Below are 25,646 nucleotides of genomic sequence, written 5' to 3' on the forward strand. Positions count from 1 at the left end.
ACTGCTTAATTCTTATCAAAGTCTTTCACTATAGCTTTCTATGTATCAAAGGCACCTACGGTAAGTTAATAATAATAACTCTGAAAGCAGCAAATTATTAAGAGCTACATGATAAAATCATATTGCCTAAACGCTAAAAGAACTTGTGAAAATAACTGAAGGAGAATCTAATTAAGAAGAGCTTGTTCTGCAACAGAGAGGCTCTCCAGTGAAAGCCAAGGGAAGAATGAGAAGAGAAGGCTGATCCATTATTACCCAGCTGTGTGGAGAATCAATTGACACAACTACAGATGTAGGCTTTAGATTATCACGCCTTCATAACGAATGTACAACGTATTATGTGGAATGACTGAAGATAATGATCTCAAACTGGTCAAAATGATCTCAGACGATCAGACAGTGATTGTTTGTACCATACAGATTCTATAAACACACAAAGAAACACGTAGAAGTGCTTGATAACTCAACATTAGTTGGATCTTAATCAAAAGTAGAAAAGGGATATTCTATTTCTATCAAATGGTTCATAATGATAAATACTGGATGTCAAAAACGAATGCCAATGTCAACTTGATGCGCTGACGTTCTTTGATCTGCAGATGAATTAAATAGTAGCCTTTGGAGCAGCCACTAGAAAATTACACCAATATTTACATAAAAAGAGATCTGATGAGATCGTCAAGAGCCTGCAGTGATTAAATAAATGAGTTCCGTGATGTGAATTCCAATAATATTCATGACCATACTAAAAGTTGAAATAACTCCCTTGTCAAAGCTCAATGTAAATACAGTAATATTAACATTTACCTTGAAAGAAGAATAATGACTAATGTAGACGTAACATTCTTCAAATAATAACAATGCCTGTGCCCAAGAACGGTTCAATTTGTAGTTGACTGAAGTAGTGAACCATAACTACTGTCTCCCATAGCAAAAAAAACCCAAAGAAAACAATCAGATTTTATCCTATTCCTTCCTGTGATGTCACAGTGAAATAGGAGAACAGATGATTGAGAATGGGGGAGGGCACAGTGGCAGTGACCCGCATGATCTTCAAGGAATGACGGTAGGCCTACATTCACTGGTTTGGAAATAATAGATAGCACTACCATGTAATAGAGCTCATTTGGATGTAAAGCTTCATATGTTGGAAGGTTCGGTATGGTTAATATGACATTACGTAGTAAAGTTTTGGTTGCCTGGAGAAAGAATTAAGAAGTTAATGTGAACAAATCCTGATTGGTATACTCTTGATCATAGGAATATTATATGTGAATCCCTTGGAGTATTCCTTATCACATTGCAAGGCGGTTAAATATGCAACAATGTAGTGAAAATAGATGAGGAGTTTTCATAAGGCTGACATGTTCTGGGGGAACCATCAAGTAGCTTGGCCCTCTGCACTGCACAGCTGTGGGGGAAATAAAAATATTAACACAGACAAATGAGAACAAGTTAAGCTTACTGGAGATAACGAGAGTGCAGATGTTCTCTGTCCGTAGGTTAGTACTGAAAATTAAAAAGGTCCTTAAAATGCAGCCTCACGCCTACAACACATCACATTGTAATTTCTGAACACCTACTATGACAGGCTGCAGTCAAATAAGTCTAGTGTACTGCTGCTAACAGGAATTAATAATAACTTGCACACAATAATGATGTTACACGTATTCGTTATACGTGTTCAGTGGCAATAAAAAGCATTCACCCCCTTTAATTCTACTGCAGAAATTAATGACAAAATTGGACAAGAGAAAAAATACTGTATATGCATCCTCTTTGTTTTCACATTTACAGTAGTGTCAGAAGAATGACAATTTGTTTTTCTTTGATCCACCAGAAACTGGAATCAAGCGTCTTCCACAAATGACATTTAAGTTTAGTTTAGTTTATTCGTTTATTTAACAGGGGCCATGCACAACACAACTGTTGGGCCAGAGTTAGCTCTATAGCTATTTTACATCTGCAGTCCCTGGGCAGGAAGATATTAAAAAATAATACAGTACAATACAAACAATACAATACAAACAATTAAAAACAATACAATTAGCATTAAAAACAATACAATTAGCTAATTTAAAGGGAAACAGCTCACTGTGCCTGCATTGTGAAGCAAACCTTATTCATAGCATTCTGTTACATCACCAAACGGCCATCTTGGTAGGAAAATAACAGGTGATTGTAAAAAATCAACAGGTGATTACAGTCAAATGGGAAACACAGCCAATGAGCTGTGTGTATTGTAAAGCGCCATATTGGTAGGAAATGCATGTGACATCATGGGAATACTATGAATACCCTGAAATCCTATGAAGACCTTTGCGGCAAGAAAGGCTAAATTAGAACAATTTTGAAAAGAAAATAGATTCAAAATGTTTAACTGTAACTTAAAGACGAAGTATGAATAATACATATTATCAAATGTTGAACAAATTTTTTGCCAGTGAGACAATTAAGTCCAAGTCAGTAAATGGGGTGAATACCTTTAAACACTAGATTTGTCGATTATTGGAATTTTATACTTTCACTTAATTCTTGAATTTCTATTCCACGTCAATAGAAACGAGTACTTTGCATAGATTTCAGACCAAAAATCACGCATGAATGGATTATCTCCTTCTGTAGCAGAAGGAAATGTGCAAAAAGTAAAGGGAGGTGAATACTTTTCGTTCCCTCATCCGTAGAGAGGAATGGATTTCATATGTAGTTTCTCTTTCTGAGGGAGTGGGCAGTGTTTGTGTGCCCACATGTGCTAACAGCTGTCTGACCTACATAGGCTTCCTGCTTTCTGAGTCTTTAAAGATACGGTGGCTGGTTGTTAAGCACCAATCAAAATAATCATTTATTTGAGGTGACATCACATTGACTATTCAACAACAGCAATTAAAATGTTCTCCATGAGTGCCTCTGGACAGCATGGGGCTTACTGAATGGAGGCTCAGGGGGCAAAACAGGCTTTACTGCAGCCTTTGACAAAGCCAGCCTTCCTGGAAAACTTTACGCTGGTTAAAGCACCATTTCATAGATTCTTTCACCTCAGAACCAACTCACAATCAATACATGGATTGTGTTAAATTATGCCGGGCTGCATTTACACATCTTTGAGATATCTCTGCATTCTCAAGTAGTAGGGTGAAATAGTTTTAGCAACTTCCAGGCCTCCTCGCTGCAGCAATTAAACACATGAAAAGCTCTGGGGCTTTCTGCAACCTGCCCCCTGTGCCCTTCGAGGAATTCTCCTCTGGACATTAAAGAGTCGCTCTGTCTATGTGCAACCCATCTGTGTGATAATATCTAAACCACTCAGCTCACCCTGACCTTCTGCATTCCACATAAAAAAACACCTACGGACCCAACTTCTGAAAACAGCCGGAGCGATTGAGGCCTGCGGGACAACGAACCCCACGGGCCACAATGGAAGCCTTGTACTGCAGTCAGTGAAAGAGACACATGAGAGAGAGGAGAGGGGCAGAAAGCTGAGGTGGTGTTTAGAGGAGGCAATTAGATTTTGCCGCAGGAATGAGATTGGGGGGGGGGGGAGTGAATAGCAATGTTGCATATGAAATAAGTAGCAGTAAAAGTAGCAAGTGCAGGCTCAGCTGTTTGTGGGTGTCAAAAGACTTGTCAAGAGAGAGAATAAAGACAGAGATGGTGAGAGATAGAAGAGAGAGGAAGACAGAAAGAGAGGAAGAGGCAGAAAGAGAGAGAAGCGAGTGGGGGTGAAACAACAGCTGAGAGGGAAGTGCACTTAAATGAATTGTCACCATCATAGGATTAGTTGCCACTTCAGTTCAACTTCAATACAAATGCAAACTTACAGACAAGACATGACAAGATGTAGCATGTATGAGCAAAAATCTGGAAAATAGATTGTATTTATCCATTAATTTTTAAAGCATTTGTTTACAAGTAGTGAGGATTTTTTTGCAGTTGTTAAGAAAGAAAAAGGATTTCTGAGTGATGTTTGCTCTTGCACTTGCCAAAAGTTGACTATAAATTTGTCTTAGTGAGGGATTCTGGAAGACAGACTGCAAGTTGTATTTTTTCCACGCTCTTCCCCTTTTCATTCATCCTCATGTGCAATGAATGTAATCTGGCAGCAGGACCAGAAAGAGATCCATCAACTACTGTACTGTATGTGCAAACACATTCGGTCGTCCGCCACTACAATGCTACAGTGCTATGCATCTATCAAAATATGAGACACATCATATTTGTTAGTGATTAATGTTGAAACATTCATGAGGAGGAGGACATGAGGAGAGATCAATATGACAGAAATGTAAAATGCAAAGTAGTAGGTTCTTGACATACGGAATCTAAACGGAATCTAGTATTTTCTATCCACATATAATTCAATTCCCTCTCATCTACTTCTGTTGCAGATGAATTATCAATACCTGGGACTTTCATCAGTTCCATGTCATCCTAAAAGATACATAAATGAATAAATAGAACTTATCACAGCACCTGTGACATTTGTATATAATACAAGAAAAGCCTTCCATGTTGAAGTCAGAGCAAGAATATTAATAAATCTTTCAAACAAATGCACAAGAGATTGTTTTCAAGATCCCAGTACCAAGTGCATTTTAATGCAAATACGTAATTATTCTCTTGCTACAGTCCCAGATATCTTATCGTAAAGCAATAAATGCAAATGATTTCCTCATAGTCCTGAAAAAAAACCTTTTGCTCTTCATGTGCTTCTGCATTTTTGTCACAGCAGTGACTTCTTCAGAAGTCTGCAAGTTTCTGAAGTTGCTCACTAGAATCAATTTCCATTGCTTTTCTGAATATTTGACTTATATTTTGACCATGCAGTTCTGGATATGAAAATTATTAGGAACAACATGTCCACACCATAGCTGCTAAAAATAAGTACCATGGGGACCAATCACTTCCAAGTGTTAAGGTGGAAACGTGTGACTAAAAATAACAAATAACTGTCAGAGGTGAATTGTGGTATGAGTGAACCTGTGATCTGATCTCTCACTTTCTCTCTCTCTCTGTCTCTCTTTCTATCTCTCTGTCTCTCTCTCACACACACATGAGCACGCGCGCACACACACACACACACACACACACACACACACACACACACACACACACACACACACACACACACACACACACACACACACACACACACACACACCTAAACCAGTGGCCATTGCGTTACACACTCCCACGGGTGCATGTATCTCCCCTCGGCCATTTCTTTTTCACTGTGGAGTCAAGATGCTACAATGAGAAGCTGCACACCCCCTCCTAATGCATTCCAGATGGTTTGAGCTGAGAAACTGGGGCAACTATTCAAGACATTCAACACATGTGCTGTTGTAGCTAGAACCACTGTGCTAGTTTCTGACTGCTGACATTAAACTATAACATAGACAGACAGACAGACAGACAGACAGACAGACAGATAGATAGATAGATAGATAGATAGATAGATAGATAGATAGATAGATAGATAGATAGATAGATAGATAGATAGATAGATGAGGTGAGACTTAATTTGTTATAGCTTATTATTCAGCAAAAGGCAACAGCAACTGCAACCACATCTTTCAAGAAAATGCAGTCTTAGGTTATGTTTTCTTTCCTTTTGTTTTTGGCTTTTATTTTATGTGTGCAGGGTGTAACATGTCAACTCTGTACAGACAGAAGTCACCCATATATCCTCTGCTGAAGTCTGACAAGTAGCTATACTTTACAAGTTCAAAAGGACAGGGAAAACATACAAACACACAAAACCTATTTCCATTTCAACTTCCATGAGATGGATAGAGGATGAAATGCATTTATTCAAAAGTTACAGATTACCTTCGCAGCAAAGAAGTGCTATAGTTTGCTACCTAGCTAAAAATACTCAACAAAAAGTATGGGTTATCGCACAGAACGTTCAACTCGGCCTTGGACATTTTTGCCATGCCTCAAGTTGGGCTGCTCTTCCAGCACATGTTTTGAATTTGAGAACATCTGAGGTTAAATACTTTCTCTTAATAAAAAAGATAATAAAGACAGTGATAGATAGCATTAAAAATAACTTTTTCAATTCTGTCTTTTTCATCTAAAGGTCTCATAGTGTCAAGAGGTAGACTAAAAAGTAAATTCTGTTCATGTAGAATGCCTATTTAATTCAATATTAAGTGTGCAACAGGCAAAGTTGAACTATATGTCAAGTTTGAGTTATTTCTGCTATAGGCAGGCAGACATACACAATCTGAGTCAGTAGCAGTGTAGTCGTATGTGCAGCACTCACTCGAGGAAGCGGGTGATGTACTGGCGGCTGCAGCGTGACCAGCTGGGCAGAGTGGTGCCGTACAGGAGCTGTGGAGACATGACGAAAGGTCTTTTCCCAATGGGTTCACAGTCATTACCGTTGCCATCATGCTGAATCCCAAAGCTGTGACATAGAAACACATCCCACAGAGAGAAGGTCAAGTGACATGTTACATGTAGTAAGTTAAAGCTACAATATGAAACTTTTTGACATTTTTGACAAATAACAATAAACAAACAGGTGTCTATCTGTCCCTCCATTTGCCTGAAATTGGGTTTTCAGTGATGTTGGAGACATGATTAGACACATTTTGCTGTGGGTGCAGCCAGCAGTGAGCTGGGTAGTGATAGCAACAACAACAATGGTGGAAAGCAGTAAAAAAAAATGAAAGATCAGCAAATGTAAACGTTCAAAAACACGATGAACATCGGCACTGCTTTGTTGATTGCAGAGTGCCTGCGTTCACCGTCTGCTTCTTCAACACCTGTGGTGGCTTTATAGACATCAGTTAGCTCGGCCTAGATGGCTTTTTAAGTTAGATGGGGGGTGGTGTGTGTGTGTGTGTGTGTGTGTGTGTGTGGGGGGTGGTTTTGTGGGTGGGAGCAGGAGTAAAAATAAACTTCCTGCCTCAAGGCAAAAACTTACATATAGTTAAACACAGTAAATACACAGACTGGTAAATACTGATAATTCGGCATAGAGAGCAATGGTAGAACAGTTTGTAATGTGGTATAATGTTTTAGCACTGAACTGCAAACACACACATGCACAATACACATGCAGTCTTGTGCTTTCTTCACCATAGCAGAGATCGATAACCAGTAAGACTTTCAACAAATATCAGCCTGTCCCTGCGAGTCTTATGGTCATAATTTTGTGCTCTCATCGCTCCAGTCTTGGCCGAAGCCCGAGTCAGGGAAACCATTTCTTCAACAAAAAAATTGCTAATGATGACACCTTGTCTAGGTGACGTTGATGTCACCTTGCCATCTACTGTAACTTTCAATCTCTTTCACTTTTAGCAAAGGGGAAGATGCGAAAATGTACAGCTCCCTGACCTTGCTTTCACAGACTGAGTCTGCAGAACTGGAGAGATGTTTGCTAGATAAAGAGAGAAAATTATTATGCTAAAGTCATTTTCCCCTTTTAACTGATTATTTTCTCATCCCATGAATAAACCAAGTCACTGTAGGTGATGTCACGACAAGCTTTTAAAGGTGAAAGTATTTTAAGACAAATGCTGAAACCTGCTACTGAAACTTTAGAGCAGATGCATGTTAAGGCTGAAGCCAACAAGACCGCAGGAAATTGAGATCAAATTCATGTTTTCTTAATGCCCAATCTCAGCTAGTGGCAGTGGATAGGGTTTTGTTCACTGCAATAGCCAAAAGCACCCTTGTCTGGCTCTGATGAGGTAGAATTTATTTTGGCCTTCCAGACAAGATTAAATAGCGGATGGAGAAAAGATATTTGTCTCTAGCATCAGTCAGCAGTGGTGCTGAAGGACAGTACGTCTTAAAACTTTTTCAGTGTCGTTAAGAAAACTCCTAAATCTGGAACACATTCTTTTTAGTTCATGTTTTTTGGCTCCGTGATTTAGTTTGTTAATGCCAAGTCACATAGATTAAAGGTGCTACCTGTAGCATTTTAACATCAATAAATCATTACCACATTCACTTTGAGACAGTTGTATGATTATCTTAACAAATACACCACATTTTACATTATGTGTCCAGGGGGCACATAATGTAAAATGTGGTGTAGCGGCTGGCAGAGGGAAATCTGCGGGAAATCTGCTGTATTGCTTTCCGGCACAAAGGAATATTGCTTTATAGCACCAACCAGGAAAAGGCTTGCTGTTCTTCCAGTGCTAATTCTTCTCACAATGTAAATTCTTAGATGGAAAAATCATTTTGAACAGGTTTATCCTCTTCAGTAAAGGGAAAGAGGAAACCCACGATTGAAGAAGCATCCATGCGAGGATCCATGCATCCATGCATAAGTCTTAAGTCAGTTCTTCTTAAGTCAGTTTATGGGAAATGTGGTCTTAATTTTGAGAAACAATAGCACTAACAATACCACTGGTGCCAGATATAGGCTACCAATCAACTCAAATATGGTCTCAGTTGTTTACAGTAATTAGGTATTTGACAATGATATATTGATGTTTAAAAATGCTACACAGAGCACCTTTGAATACCGACAAACAGTCATTATTTGTGCCTTTGCCATTAGAAACATGGGAGACTGAGAACTACCATCTCAGGGATAAACCAACTGTAATGCTGTTGCTGCACAAACCTATAATAGAGAAGAATAGAGAATAATATGCAATTTGATGCAATGATACCGTAATGAGTGTAAGATATGGTGAAACATTGTTTATGGTTAATTAGATTTTCTATATGAGAGTGGGATGGGAAACCAGGACTAAGAGCCAAGATATGGCTCTTAGTCTTATAACGGGCGTTTCAGCATCGCCTAGTTAAAAGGAATCATCAAAGTGTAAATGAGAAAAAGTTTCAGTTTCAGTAGAGCAGTTCACCAAAAACATAGAACTGTCGCACAAAAGCTGTGTAATGACTTGCACTAGAATAAGCCTATCTACCTAAAAATCTAAATTCACTACAATTTTTTATTTTTTTATTTGGCACAGTGTTCTTTGGAAGACTACCAAGGAGCTTCCTGCAGCTTTGCCACAGCAGGGTGGCAATGATGTGGGTGCAATTTTTTTTTTCCTTGTGATTAAAAGTTCTAATTGTTTGATTTACAATTTAACTGACAGGACTAATTTACATAGAATTATTTATTCCCACTGGAATATTCATTTGCTGGTGTGAGAAGAAGTATGTCACAACTATTGAGCTTTAAATAGTTTCTTTCACTCCTTTTCTTCCTGACTGTCAAAAAGCAAAGACAGTCATAAAGATAGAAATGACAACCTTGTCTCCTCCCTGCTTCCCTCCTGCTTTTTCTCCTTAGTCCTCCCACACAAACGTCTTGAACAGCTGTACAAGGAGGACTGCAGGCTTTATTAGAGCAACATCCACTAACTTTCCCAGTTCCCAGCTAATTAGTTGCCACTTGGCAGGGAACAAAATAACAGTTGTGTTTACTTTAGCATGCATTAGTCCATGAAAACCCGGTACCAAACTAGGGCAGTTCATGCATTTTCATATCAAATAGACCCAGCAAAATTAACAGCTCAATCAATCCAATAGGAAGGAGTTACATATTAACATAAAATTAAAAAATTATATAAAATAAACAAAACAATCGCTGTGCTTTACGCCTGCCCCCGGATTACCAGTGCACTATGAGGCAATGTCTTTTGTTTGATGTTTTTTTTTGTATTTTGTTTATGAAGTGTGTGCATAATGTTGCCATTTTTCCCCAAGTGACTTAGCTATAGAAATGAATTAATCAGGGGAACTAATTGTCATTTAAACAAACAAAAACATTTCAAAAATGGTAATTATGAGGATGAAAGTGCTGAGAATGTTGATAAAATAACACTAATGAGAGATGGAAAGCCAGCTGATAATTAATCAGTAAAATATGCTATCTCATTTACCAGTTTCCTCACATCCAGGTGAGGACTGAATTAAAAACTACACTGCGGTTGCACATTCAGATAGTGAAGGTCAGAAAATAATCTACCTTTTACCTACTACATTAAACAAGCATACATCATATTCATGATGTACATACATATTGAACGATGCATAAAATCAAATTAATTCCCTTGCAATGTAGACTGTATGAATAGCAAATGTAATCTTGTTGAGGTTACTGTGGCATGATATCTTCAATGTGAGGCTGTGGCATGTTTCTGTTTCCACTGAGTGAGCGAACATCTTCATAGTGGGAAACTTATTGTGTACAAGGCTGGATTCTTTTCAGTTTTACAGACAATAAAATACATACACACAGGTCTATATATGGCTATGTATTCATCAACATGTTAGAAACCCCTTTATAATTGTGTTAAATGTCTGTAAAAATTATAAAAGACACACATAGAAAGACAATAGAATATTTAACTGTACCCTCAATAACTCAACTGTCAGTAGACAGTAGATTCTGACAGTAGATTCTCCCTGTTTAAATTCACAACAGCTAATGTAATAACCTCCCATTAATGTAATGAACCATTAATGTAATAACAATTTTATTACAAATAATATAATAAAAATACCTACCAATAATGCATAAACTCTTTCCTGTTAGCGTAATAATTATTATATTATTGGGTTTTATTACAATAACAAGAAGATTGTCAGATTTCAAACATGTAATAACTAAACTGATAATCTAATAATATGTAATAACTAAAATGATAATCTAATAATATGTAATAACTAAACTGATAATCTAATAATAGTCACCGCCTGTCACCCATTCACAACTTTGGTCATTAACTGTGGTGCCACACCTGAAAACGGGATATGTACAAAAAGTCCTTGGACATCACTGTAAATGAATCACATTTAACAATGTAAACCTTCTTGGTACTGTAATAAATTTGTAATATATTTTTTCAGACAGAATTTTTGTTTTTGCCCCTTTCATCTGATTTTTAGGGGTGTCCTTTTTGGGGGCAATTTATTGAACTATGAAATAATACCTTTGCATTGTATAATGGAAAATAAACACTCAATTCATACCAATAAGATTAGTTTTATTTTAAATCATTATACACCATCACTTACTGGAAACCACAGAAATTTTCTACTGCTTCTGCTTGTGTGCTTGGTTGTTTTCTGATCAAAACCCAGAACGCAGTGACAACTCAACAAACAAAATGTGAGGGGGCCCTGTTTGCTCCATCATTTTTAATTTCACAAGCATTTCATGAACTTTAATAGCCATTTTTGCCTTCAGCCCCGTGATTTTCTGACCCTCACAGATTGATGTAACCTTCAAGCAAAGCTCTCGATACATGTGGAACACACAGGAAACATGTCAGATGAAATGAGGTTGCACTTCACAATGAGGTATCAGGTGGAGAAATGTGTGTATGTTAGTGTGTGTGTGCAGTGTGTGTGCGCAGTGGAAGCTTACTTGTGTCCCAGCTCGTGGGCCACGGTGAAAGCCAGTGGGAGGCCGGTGTCCTCGCTGATGCTGCAGCTGCGGTGCGGCTGACACATCCCCGCCACATGGGACAAACCCAGGGTCTCACATGGCGTGTTGATGGCTGCACAGATGTCCTTCCTGTCAGAGGGGAAGGTGAAGGTGTTGGTCACATACTGGGTGAGATGGAAGTGGGGCAAAATAAGAGGGAGCGATATGGAGATGAGGATGAAGTGGAGATAGAGAAAGGGAGATGAAAGAACTGAGGAGGGAGGTGAAGGGAAACATGAAGGGTGTCACATCTGCTGAACCACTGTGTGTGCTGATCATACAACTAATTCCTGTGTGTATTGATACTATTGCATCATTCATAAGGTTGCTTGTTAAGGAAATAACTTCCCATTGACATAATAAACATTTACGCTAATAACAATTTGCAGCTTATGGTGTAATAATCCTGTTAACATAATAAATGCCCCATTAATGTAATAAAAGTTACCTACCATTAACCTAATAACTTTTTCCCTTTAATGTAGTAATCATTACATTATTGGGTTTTGTTTATAAAATAATAGTACAATAATAACAATAATAATAAATTGTATTTGCAATGCACTCTTCCTTACAAGTAAATAGAAATACAAAGTTCTCTGACTGGCAATGTACATTACAGTATTTACAAAGATCATTTCAGACTTCTTCAGATTTATCTCTTTTAAACAGGATCTTAAAAAAAACAATGTGGGAATGTATGACAGCTGTGCAATGGATTTTTAGTGTTACATTAATAATTAACATTATCAACTCAGTTGTTACATTTTGGAAAACTGAAAATGTCAATGTTCTCCTTAATACAATATATAATAGTTTAACAGGATTATTCCACCATTGGCTGCAAATTGTTATTTTGTGAATGGTTTATTATGTTTATAGCAAGTTATTATATTAACAGTTGCTCTTTGCCTTTAATTTATAATCGATTGCTTACTATCGACAGCATTCCAATTCGCCAGTGGTTCGAAAATCAATTCTCTAGTTTTTGTTAAAGTTGAAATGAAGGGAGAAGAGCAGGGAAGGGAGGGAGGAAAGCAAAAAAAGGCAAGATAGTGAAGTCAGAGAAAATAGGAGGAGAAACTACAACAATGAGAAATTACAGGAGGAGTTGAGGAGCGTGACAGATGGAACATGGAATGATGGATAATGGTAGCAGCGAGGCAAGGTGAGGAGAGTCCATCAGCCAGGGAGGGGGACAGAGGAAGATTTGAGGTGATGTGGAAAAAGGAAAAGGAATGGAGGGAGTAAAGTTGAAGGGACAGATAGCAAGACACAGAAAGAAACAGAAGAGTGAGAGAAGAGTGAGAGTGAAAGAAGTGAGAGAAGAAACTTTGTACTCTTGTATTTTTGTCTCTTACTCCTCTATTTTTACCTCTAATCATCCCCCAAGACTCCCCACCCTTTCCACTCTCCCACCACTGGACTGTGTCGTTGCTGCATTCGGCCCTTGTCACTCATCCATCATCCTTGCCCTTTTACTTGATCTCCCATTCTGGAAGGAAATCTACTGCTCACCCAGCCAAAGCTTTGTTAAGGTGCTGGAGTAAAAAAAAAAACCCCACTTAAATCAATCCAAGCTTTTGGTCTATACGACCTGTATCAGAGCACTTCATCTCCCATTGAAATCACACTTCTCTTGAGCTCTTGTCTTTTACTCCTTGCCCATGCTGATGCTTGTTTTATTTCCACTCCTGGGGCCAGCTGCATAAAGATAGACCTAGTCTTAGACTTAAATGTGACCTTAAGTCAAATGTACTATAGACACTTATATTTACCTGTTCCTACTAGTTCTTGATTGTTGTAGATCTCTAATGGGTTGTTTCTGTCTCTAAAGACTCGCTCTCTTCTTCAGGCTCTTTCCAAAAACCAAAGTTTTGCCATCTCACCATATGAAATAGCTACAGCATTTAAACTTCCCACTCTGACAGTTAGGCCGACTCGTTGCCATAACAACAATATTCTTAACTCAAGATTAGCCAGGGGGAAGGTGGCTAACTTTCCTACCTCAAAATAAGTTGTAATATTTAAGTAACAGACAGTTTAAATTAGACTAGTCCAACCTGAGAATCTAAGACTCTACGATAAAAATGTATTATTATGTCTATTGGTTCTGATTTGTCTCTAATTTTTATGAATATGGAATAGATTTCCTCTGATAATTAATCAAATGAAGCGAAATCATTCTTTGGTTGAGCTGTTCATCGATGTTTTATGGAGTAACAAGCCAAAAATGTTGACCGTTGGTTTAGACTTATCAATGAGAAAGGATTTTGTCTCTGTGTTCTTGTGTCCTCCATGACGCGTTTTACGTAATAACTAATGGCCGAAGTACGATTCCAAATCAAAAGAAAACAAGGACGGAGGACGGATTAAGATCCTGAATGTTTCCTTGCCTATCGAGGATTCACTGGATGGTGACTTGACCGACGTGAACGAATGGGAAGCCACAAGACTCACTGCGAGAACAACAAACCACAAACAAAGTTGCGCATCGTAACTGATGTTAAACAACACAGCCCATCCGAAACTGTATAGATGTTTTCCGGTGATTGTGTTCTTGAGGAGTTCATTCTTCCTAGACAACTCGGGAATGTTTTCCACAAGGACGCAATTATCGACTTGGCATTCTTGGATTTGGTATTTTTTACTCATTTGCCTGGCTGTAGGCTATGAGCTTACTGAACATCATAAGAAGGGCAGAGCAGTTTCGACAGTATTATGCCAAACAAATCACAATGCAAGATTTCTTAAATATTAGATAAGTGGGATCGACTGCTCCCCAGAATGTATGCTCTTGAATGATGATTCCGGGCAGAATTTTAACCATACTCAAAGACAGCTGTGGCTATCAGCATGTACTGTTGCTAAAAAGATGTTGGAGGTTAGATGGCAACCACCCCACACTCTTTCTATTCATCAGTGGAATCACTCTTTAATAGAGATTTTATCCATGGAGCTCTCTGTTGCTAGGATGAACCATCCTAGCAACAGGATGAACCATCCTAGCCTCGAGCATAACCTGGCCTGCCCCAGGCCCCAGGCCAGGTTATGCTCGAGGCTAGGATGGAGGCACTCAACGCAGCTAGAACCATGATATAAATTTGTATTTTTATTTTGTTTCCTTATTTATTTTGCAACGTACTGTTAGGAAATATCCTGCATGTATATTGGAATTTAGAGAAAGACCCATGGGGATGGGGTAGGTCAGGGTTAAGGAGCGACCAAAGGTGCAGGTGTATGCTTTCTGTTACTTTTCTGTGTCTTGTACTGTCTTGGCATGGCTTTATTGTGACTAAAACGTTAAGTTATGAATTTATTAGGGAAAAAAACCCCCAAAAAGTATACATTTTATTTGCTTTTTTATTTCCTGTTTTATTTACTTACCTGTCTATCAATGCCCTGGTATACCTACTGCATATATCTACACCTGCAAACCTTGTCGAAAATAAAATAAATTAAAAAAAATTGGTCACAAAAAAAAGATAAGTGGGATCTTTTCATACTTTTTGGCAGGCAGACTGCTTTATTCATATTCACTGAATTCACTGATTATTCATTCATATTCAGACCTTAAACAGAGCATGGCCAATAGCTGGGTTACTCCGCACATTGTCAGTCTTCCATTCATTTTCACATGAAACTGTCTCTTGATGACATCTCAGATTACTCATAGCTCTCTGATTTCTAGCTTTGAGAGAGCTTGAAATTCACAGATTTAGAGTGAACTGTCCAAGACAACAACGCTGTCAGGTTGAACTGACAGGCACATACTCCAGGGAGGAACATTTCTCCTCTGTAACGCTTGCTTGTTGCAACGGGTAGCAGTCCTTCCCTGTTGATAGGAAGTCAAGTGACTTCAATTTGAGGCTTTTGTTTGTGATATGAATGTGAAATGAACAACGGAGCCTGCGGTCCCCTATTTGGCAAGGCTTCAAACACCAAATATGGCAGACAGCCCCGGTAGAGTGCATTGTCTGTAATTTGTTTGCCAGATTTTCTCTCTGTTGTGATGATTCAACCTATTATATGGAAAAAAAAAATGAACCCGATAGTAGGAGCTGATTACTGAATAGGCAGCGAACTAGAGAGGGTGTTTTTCACTGTAAATTGGTAAGTTCCTCATTCTATCATCAACCAACTAGTCCACCTTTTTGTACCCTGTTTCCCACTAGCACATACACACATACTGAGCACACGTCTTTTGTAAAAGAGAGAAATTTAGAGGTTTACAGCAGCTTCAAAGAGCCATTCACTAGCCCTATTCTTAACAATGGGAATAACATGTAAAATCTATTTTGGGGTTATCCTTGAGTGGGTGTCATCAAAACCCAGTTACATCTAGAAATTGATGAATAATAACAGAAATAAAACAGTTAACAATCTCATTCTCTCAGTAGATTGTTGTGAAAGCCTTTGCACTGACCTTCAGCTGCCCTGCTATGCTCTATTGCCTTGCCTATTGCAATTGATCCAATGAGGCACCTGGGACCTGATTACTGCTTACTCTGGGATCTGAAAACTATTAATATTACAGTTGCTACCATCATGTTGGTAACATGGCAACTGAGAGATGTCCAAACACACAATGAGATAAGCCACTATATGTGAGCGATGAAAATAAACCTGATCAAAATTTGATGAGAATCTTTCACATACAGATGCAACCATCTGATCAGCGAATCAGTAACTGCTGTGGAATGACAGACATCAATAAACATAAATTAGGACTAAACAGTAGCTGTGCTCTTGGGCCATAGGTGTTGATGTGATGATGAGAAAAATAGCCTACTGGATTTTATTTACCTGGTGAGCAGGACTGCCACATCGTGGTGCAGCGGGTGTTCGTCTCCCTTCATGTTGAGTCGTTTCTGCCACTTACAGAAGCTGCTCAAACTGTTGTCAGCATGGTGGGTAATCTTCAAGTCATCCTGTCATTCGCAAACATTGAGAGGAAGACAAGAGTACTTAAACATCACAAATTAGCAGCATATGTCTACTATAAGTGCACAAAATGAGCCATCAGTTGTACACAGAACTTGAAAAATACAAGGGCTGGGTGAGGGAAAATGGCATAAATTTGGCACTTTAGGTTCTACAACATCCTAGAAATGGCCATTTTTCTAATAACAGTCATTGAGACAACAGCAAGGTGAAAGATTCATTTCTCACTGTGTTTTTGCTCTGTATACTTTGACTATTTGTTCCCTTCTCCCACCAAGCCTGCAAGCCCTATAGTTTTTACTGTCATTTTCAAAGTTGACTTGGACCAGCTAATGTGTTCCAGGATGATGTGTGATGATTTGGTTCAAGGTATCAAAAAGCAGCAATTGAAGTAGTATGCTGGTATATTCTTGGATTAGGGACTGCCGCTTCAACAACAGGATAAGAGCCATTACTCTCTCTGAGGTAAGAGACAAAGTAACAACAGAACAACAGAAAAATACGATCTTTTCTAACAAGGTCAGAAATACCTTAGCTGAGGCAAGCATAGTCTTCAGCGCCAACACTGCCTCAACAATGACAAAGCTCTAACAATAGTACAATTATACTTTGTGTTTGTATGGATAAAAGCACATCTACTTCATGTCACTTCTTGCGTCAGTTCTCATCACAGACTAGGAATGATCAAAGATTTCTAGCATCACACCCCCTCAGGTCTTTCGGTAGGAGGGGCAGCGCCGAGTGGATCTTCTAATGACACGCCATTAGATGGTGTCACATGAAATGCTGTTTGTGATCTGAATTGTAATCAGAGACTGTTGAGAACGACTAAAGACAGAAATCGGGTGCGAGCTTAGACGGTTTGGGTGTAGTTGGATAGCTGGGTGGCTGGACCAACTAATGAGCAGAATATCTATGAATCCTCGCAGTTTTCTCATGCTCATGTTCTTATATTCTCACTCACACACTAATGAATGTGTGACCATGCCTTTATTCTTATCAGACTGTCAGGCTCTGAACTGACAGATATGCTAGGAGCTACTGATAAAAAAATTAGGTTTTTCCACAGCTGTGGATATAATAAACAACATTTGTAGGATGCATGCGTGCAAATGGAGGAGGAGTAAATATAACACCAAGCAGCCTCCAATATCAAGTGTGTGTCAAGTGAATAAGATACGGAAGCCTTCAGAGGCAACAGAAAAAAAAGAAACGGATCGCAATATCTAAGTTCCATCTATTGCCTTCCATCTTTTTCTCTCCCATGTTTATATCAATATACTGATTCACAAACAGGTGGAAAAAAAATCACCAGGATCTATTCTCTAAGCTCTACCATTTTTTTTCTCCTGTTTTTATCCCAGTATACAGTATTTTCACGCTCACAGAAAGGTTGTGGTCACTTCCTGTTAGACACTTGCTCACTAAGTCAATATATTGAGATAGCAAGAGGAGAAAAAAAAAAATGGTAGAACTAAGAGAAAGGATCCTGGCGATTTTTTTTTATTTCACCTTTTGGTAAGTCAATACTGTATACCAAAAGGTGAAATAAAAAAAATCGCCAGGATCCTTTCTCTTAGTTCTACCATTTTTTTTCTCCTCTTGCTATCTCAATATATTGACTTAGTGAGCAAGCTAACAGTCTAACAGGAAGTGACCACAACCTTTCTGTGAGTGTGAAGAAAGTTTATTCTCCACTATGAAAAATGTCCTGCCCTCCTGCATTTGTCCCAATGCACAAGAAGGGATGTCCCAGAGTCATCAACATCTACAAACCGGCAGCACTGTCATTTTCTATAATGAAGTCCTTCACTGCAAAAACTGACAATTCTGTTAAATTATTTATCTTGCATTCAGATTTATCAAGCTTATTTAGGATTTTTTTTGTGAGAGACAGGCAGACAGGCAGTGACAGACTTTTACCGGTTTCAACAAATTTGAGTTTTTTTTCAGGATAATGTAACTTGTTTCAGAAATTGTCTTGGAGAAAGTTTCTTGTTTTGAGATTTTCGTAATTGTTTTATGATTTTTCGTGAAAGAAGTCATATTGGCATGTAATTGAAATTTACTGAAACCAGCAAGATTGATAGGTCTGGAAATAAGTTAAAATCACTGGACAGCTTGCCATATTTGCAGTGTTCGAGAGGCTGGTCCTGCAGAACCGCAGATCCATGGTGAAGGACTCTCTGGACCCTCACAGCTTTCACCCATCTAGGGCTTACATGGTCAGAAACATGTTCTTCGAGTTCTCTAGAGCTTTAACACCATGCGGCATCCGGCCCCTCCTGCTCAGGAATAATCTAAGAGCAACACAGGTGGAGAACGCCATGGTATCCTGGGTTGGGTTATGGTTTACCTAATCAGCAGGCTGCACTTTGTTCGCCTCCAGAGCAGCATGTCGAACATGGCAGAGAGCAACATGGGGGAGCCTCAAGGGAAACTACAGATGCCTTTCTTGTTCACTATCTACAGATACAGATGTCAGATTCAACTCTGGGACATGACAACTGCAGAATGTCCCTGACAATTCCTCCATTGTGGGACTCATCATGGAGATCAGTGATAAAGGGTATAGGAGTCTGGTGGAGAGCTTCGTCGAGTGGTGCGAGGACGACCGTCTGCAGCTCAACATCCGTGAGATGAAGGAGCTGGGAGTGGACCTTCGATGGAGCAGGAGGTCATTGACACCTGTCATCATCCAGGGAGGCGCAGTCTTACGAGTTCTTGGCATTGCATATCATCAAACAAATTGGACTGGTTTGACACCACAAACACTCTCTACAAGGAAAAGACAGAGTAGACTGCTCTTCTTGAGGAGGCTCAAGTGGCAGAGGGAGAGATGAAGTCTAAATTGAATACCGTTTTGGATAATGCCTCCCATCCTCTCGGAAATGATGCGGCTACATATCACCTTTAATCTCCTATGCTTGGGTGTACTAAGGAACACTTCAAGGAGCACTTGTGCCGACTCTATTCTTGTCTATATAATATTCTCTGCAGCTGAAATGACCCAATTTAAATTTAAAATCATTTAAATGTCATCTAATCTAATGTATGCCCACTGCAAACCAGAAATCTTGACCATAACATGACCTTGGTTTGAATCATTATGAATGCACTTTTACTAACTGTAAGCTCCATATGTATTTGGATACTATTTGGTGTTGTCAGCTTTATTTTGAGGATATTTTTACTCTCATGCTGTATACTTTCTTTCTTCTAAATGTCTGCATAAATCTCTTCAGACTCTTGATAGGACATTGTCAGGTTTTCTTTTCAGACATTTTGCATTTCACTGTATTTCTAACAATTCAGATGTGACTATACTCAGCCTTAAATGACTCTGGGCCAGTATGTAGTACATGGCTGAGTTACAGTGGCTATCAAAAGTATTCACCCCCTTGGCTTTTTTGCATTTACTCTTGTGCTACAAAAGTAGTTCAAAATGCATTTATTTCGGTCCTATAAATTACTCTTTCCTATTCAAGTGGAATGGAAATTCAAGAAATTCATGTGCAATTTTCAACATCAGAAAAGTTCAAAATTCTTGCAAACCTATTCACCGCCTTTACCCACATGGGCTAAATTGTCTTACTAAGAAAAAACGTTTTCGTAATGTATTATTTATACTTCAAATTACTTACTTCTATTTCTTGTTAAAAGGTCTTGTACCAAGTCTCTTCAATAGATCTCATTAGGATTTTAATGTGTACTAGGGTGTAATCTGCTTCATAAATTACACAGGTACCATGTGCCTGTGTAACTTATGTCAGCTGAGGTCAGCTTAGGTCAGCTGAGTTTAGGTCAGCTGAGCTAGTGGATAAGACAATAGTGGGCCCATTACCATAAAGGACAATACTATCAACACACACACACAAACACACAAAAAAAACACTGTACCCATACTATATATTATGTTCAATATGGTTTTGAGGGATACAGTTTGTAACATTTTTGTTCTTCGAAATGGGTATAATTGACAACCACAATGCATATCTGTTGATGCAGGCCTATAGAGATGTGTGTTAAAATGGAAGCTCTGGTGCATGGAATCATCTGCATCTGACATAACATACAACAAAATAGTCTTCTCCCAATCTTCTCCCAATTTCACATCTGAATGAGTGCAATATTTACGCTTTGTGTTCTTTGAAATGGGTATAATCGACACATTTTCAGACTATATTGTCAACATACAAAAATGTGTTTTTACCTCGTCCTGCTCCAGCAGGATGAGACGAACAACTGCAATGTTGATTGCATTTCCAATACTGGCATCCCGGAACAGACCAGACACCTGAAACACATATTAACTATTGTTAGTAATGCATTTGGGTGTTGATACCTTGTCTTTCAAGAGTGGATACTACTGTCAAGAAAAATCATAATACAATGTATAGGTATACAATATATATTATGTCATATTTCATATTATATAAGCTGTACATAAAAAAATGGCAGGAGTATCTCTAAAAGTAAATGTACTTAAAAAAGATTGAGATTAATTTCAAAACATTCACATGATGGCAAACCACTGAATCATGCAGAAAACACAACAGTCAATACAATATAAACAATACCCTGAAATTGAGTTGCTGTTTTTATTTTACACACAATATACCTTAAAATTGTTGTTTCATCTATCTTTTTCAGTGTTCAATAGCAATCAGAGAAAGAAATGTTGGATTTCAATCATCGCAGAACTATTCCACTTTAAGGTAAACACACACATTTGAAAATGTATGCAAAAAAATAAAGAAATAATAAAACAAACAATAGAAAAACAAATTCCCTTCCACAAACAATCTTGTGGTCTGTTTGAATATTTCCATTTCTCTCATTCTTTCCTTTTACGCATCAAGCAATTTACAAGATAATGTGAGTGATTCACAAAGGAATCCCTCAGTGAATATAAACAGCAAACAACCCGAGTCTGGAATTTTAACAGCATTATTATTATTAATTATTATTAATTATCAAGATGCATCAGCACATGTTCTTTGATTAGCTTTTCATTCAGTTTCTTTTGACACGCGTCAGCTCTGTGTCTCTGGTTTGAGCTCCTTCTTCATCAACTAACAAGGAAGGCTGGAGTGGAAAAGTCAAGTCTGGAGCACCTGGGCCCAGTGCTCTACAGGATATAAAAGTCGCAGCTTCCAGCGGGGCTCTCTCTCTTCCCTGCCAGCGCCTGCACCCTTTTGTTTTACTTTTACTCCACAACACCCTACACTACACTATCCACACACATCCACATGGACACTACTGATGTCATTGACTAACACACCTCATATCCGAAGTTACCCTGCAGTTTATTTTCTTTATTACAATAAATAATTTGTATTTATTGGCATTCGGTGTCTTTTCCCGTTTTTGTCAAGGCCTAACGGGTCGGGTTATGACAAAGTAATTGGTATGACTAACACAGGGTTGAACCCAAAACCTCTGGACACAGCTGAGGCTCTGATCTGGTTAATATAGTCGGAGAGAGAGAAGCATATTGAAGCCAAAACAAAGTTGAAATGGGGAAACATGGATGGAAAGTGGGCAAATAATTTTATAGGCTAAAATGAGCAGCAGTGGAAACAGTATATACATAAGGATATTGGAAATTAGAAAATACAAATCTGTTGATTCAAGCCTATAGAAAAGAGTCTTACAATGGAAGCTCTGGTGCATGCAAACATCTACATCTGACACTAGATACAACAACACAATCTCCCAATTTCACAGCTGAATGAGTGCAAGATTTGCACTGCTTGAGGTCTTATTTCAGTTAAGTTTTCAGCACTTAATTATGGTAATGATAATTAAGATGTTAATAGTTAAAAGATAGTTGCAGATGATTTGATCATAAGATGCATACCAGCTTGAGAGTGGAGATGATTAAAACAGTGGCCAGTTTCCTCACACGTAATGTGCCAATGCATTTCTACATTATAGTTCCCAACACTTTTGTTCTATTCTTCAGTGAGCAAAACAACACTGTCGGGGGGATTGGAGCTGCATGTGCTGAACGGTTCTGTTAGAGCGTTGCTGTGATTTCTTTTTAAATTGTTTCATTTGCCTGATACACAGCGAACTGTTAAAGCCGACTTTGAAATGTCAGCCAGCTGTGTCGAGCACGGGAGGCCACGACTGTTTCAAAAAGGTTTAGTCCTCTGTTGAGAATAACCACATTAAATGAAGAATTTAACATTATGCTTCTCTTGACCAGCCAGCTAGTTCAAAACTACTTTGAAGCAGTTCATGACTATAAAAATCAGTACTGCATCCCCTTGTAGAAGCTAAATTTTTGGCAAGCCTGACCCAAAAATTCTGAAATTCTCTCTCAATCCAGGCTGACCTCATTGGTGTTCAGCGGGCCTTGTCAGGTTGCATATGAGAAAACTAACCATAATGAACAAAGACCTTCTTGTTCACTTTAAGTCTAATATTGTCTATAATATCCATTGAATTAGCTGTCCTCTTTTCAAAATTCACCTAATAACTTCTGAACAACAACTGTTTTCCAGACATACATTTCTCATCCCGCAGTCACTTGATGGAACGTATTCATAAACATAATAAAATGCTGCAGAGATAAACAGTTCATTTACTGCACATCAGAGTTGTTTTATCATTTCAACAATACTCACCCAACACTCGTCAAATGCCATTCATTTTTCTTGCTGCTGGGCAAATAGTTTCCACACAACACTTTCTGTACAGAGGTTTGTAGTTGTGGCACTGCAGACAGAGAAGCTCTGACACGCATAAAGGAACTCATTCATCGTAACACTGTTTGTGTTCTATGTTTCTCACAGTAGAGCTGTTATTTCTTATAGATCTTCATGGTGCTCAAAAGCTTCTCAATTACCTCACATTTGCTTTCAGCTGCAGTTTTTATTGTCATGATCTATTTTTTCCTACTGTTCATCCTGTGAGTAAAAATAGAGCTACCTACCATTTAAAGCTCCTGGATTGTTTAAGCAACAATATGCTGTTGTTTATACATGTTTCCTCTCCAGCCACATAGTGTAAACTCAGCACTTTGCTGTAGTCCTGAAGGTAAAATGTGGATTGAGTGCATCTTGAAATCCCATTGCATCTTTCATTACTATCATCGATATGATCTCCTCCTTGATAACATTCCGTAACTATATGGCACTCAGTAGCTCTACTACTAACACTGTCAATATATGCCAGTTCCACATGTCGGATTTTCACCAAAAGTGAATCATTTCTTCCATGCCAATTTGTTTCAGACAGATGGAACGGGGTGAAAACAAAACCCCCGTCCAACTCCATTGGCGGAGGTAATAACAAATATCTCAGAAAAAAATGCCATAATTGACCATAAGGTCAACATGTAAAAGGGAGTACCGAACTATTGTTGTGAATGGGCTTACATTTTTTCCCTCTACAAATAACTGTCCTGGCTATCAAGTATGTGAAAAGCATAACACTGGGTACACACTGCAGAATACAAAAGCATGACCCTCTTGTGAAGCTGACAACATCAAGATAGCGTCGGTGTTGAGACAATGGAGCAGCTGGCTGCTTAGGAAGATGATGCCATCACTTATTGTTTGGACGTGGCTAAGAGGTTGTTTCCCTTGATGCTGTATGAGATTGTTTGCGCAAAACTGAATCGTTAGGGGCTTTAAAAGTTCAAAGCTGGAGCGTATAGAGGACTCAAAAAAAGAACCATGAGAGGATGTGGGGAATAATGGCTGCTTCCTCCATGTATTATTGTCTGTTAAGTCAGTTAGACCGTGGGGTTCTCTGTCGCTGAATTCCCTTTCCTGATATTCTGTCCTTTGAGAGGCCTTTCAGTAGCTGTGGTCAGGCCAGACATACTGTATTTTGGAAAAACCCTCTAATGTGCTAATCAATAACAGACACAGGGTCAGCTGACTTAACCCCTGACTAGGAGGCAGTAATAACATGTGTGTGAGTGGGTAGGGAGATGTAGTCTTATGAAACAAGATGAAGAGAGTATCAGCGGTGCAGTCCCACACACACACAAACAAAGGCAAACATTGTGTCACTGTATTACCAAACATGAGGATGGAAAAACTGAATCAGAATCTGGTCTTAAATGGGGCAAGATGTTTTTCATGATACTGCATAACGTCCTGTGTAAAAAGTTGGTTTGACTCTTGACTTTGACAGTTTTTTTCTGTCGATACATCCTTAAGAGTAAGTCCCTTTAGTTGCAAGAATTTGTCCATAACTTAATTTGTACTAATTGGTTATCCTAATGTAAAACTGAAATTACATTTTAGCAGTCAGAAGTCCTTTATTAGGGTGTCTGAAAAGATGCAAGCACCCTTTTTTTTTATCTAATCTATTTGTCATCTATTTTAACTAACAGCAAAATGTCATTATAGGAATGCAATCAAGGTCTTTCCTAGGCATCTATATTGGCTTAAATGTTATTGAAAAGCAGCAGAGTAAACAAAAGTACCAAAGTAAATGGAAACTGGGCACATTATGCTAATAATGCTAATAATCTTATTGTATCAAATCCTATCGTAACGTATCGTACTGTGTCACAACGTGTCACAACGTATCTCATCTCATTTTATCGTATCTCATCTCATGTCATCTCATCGTATCTCATCTCATTTTATCGTATCTCATCGTATCTCATCTCATCTCATCATATCTCATTGTATCTCATCTCATCTCATCCCATCTCAATAAGATAATCCCACTTCTATCCCTGGCATACGATATGGATGCATCAGACGAGTGTGGGGTTAAATCTTGGTCTCTGTTATATAGTGGAACAATTTTGCATTGTCATTCAGCTCAGACCCGTGTGGATTGGATTGAAACCCGCTGGTGTGTCCCTGCCTGGAGTCAAATCGATGCACACACATACTGCAATTCTCGGTGGGGGCTAGGCAGAGCAATCAGGCCAGGTAAAGGCCTGCACATTGTATTAAATATGCTCCCAGTTAGGGCTGCACCATTCTGGATAAAATTTGAATCTTGATTTTCTTCCTTAGAATTGCGATCACGATTCTCTCAAGATTCTTCAGCAAAAAAATGTTTAATATAAATTTTTACTGTACTCTTTTGCCTGATATAGACAGAAACAACAAAAAAATATGATAATGACTGTAATGGGACTGTCACATCAACTTTGCAGGTCAAATGGGCTACACACACAGTACACACACAATGTCATTATAGACTAAATTCCAATAAAATTTAAATTTAATTAACAGTATAAACTTCTCCAATCTCTAGCTGGTTTATCCCGCCATCCATACATTAGGATTCTGCACACACTGCACAG

The 25,646-nt window shown here is 38.5% G+C and overlaps 1 protein-coding gene across 1 annotated transcript in view; it reads right to left on the reverse strand.

Moving 5' to 3' along the window:
- LOC139653296 (A disintegrin and metalloproteinase with thrombospondin motifs 7) overlaps window positions 1-25,646 on the reverse strand; it is a gene marked incomplete at its 5' end in the record, with an annotated part of 103,884 nt that overhangs the window by 72,448 nt on the left and 5,790 nt on the right. The window contains 4 exons of the mRNA XM_071530291.1: window positions 6,269-6,412; window positions 11,354-11,503; window positions 16,220-16,344; window positions 20,571-20,654. Coding sequence (XP_071386392.1) covers window positions 6,269-6,412; window positions 11,354-11,503; window positions 16,220-16,344; window positions 20,571-20,654 — 503 coding nt within the window. The remainder of the gene's footprint in view (window positions 1-6,268; window positions 6,413-11,353; window positions 11,504-16,219; window positions 16,345-20,570; window positions 20,655-25,646) is intronic.

Source organism: Centroberyx affinis, unplaced genomic scaffold (assembly GCF_046629955.1).
Source record: "Centroberyx affinis isolate AG114_WGS23_722 - 3 ecotype Tasmania unplaced genomic scaffold, CSIRO-AGI_Caff_v1 ptg001910l_1, whole genome shotgun sequence".
NCBI lineage: Eukaryota > Metazoa > Chordata > Actinopteri > Beryciformes > Berycidae > Centroberyx > Centroberyx affinis.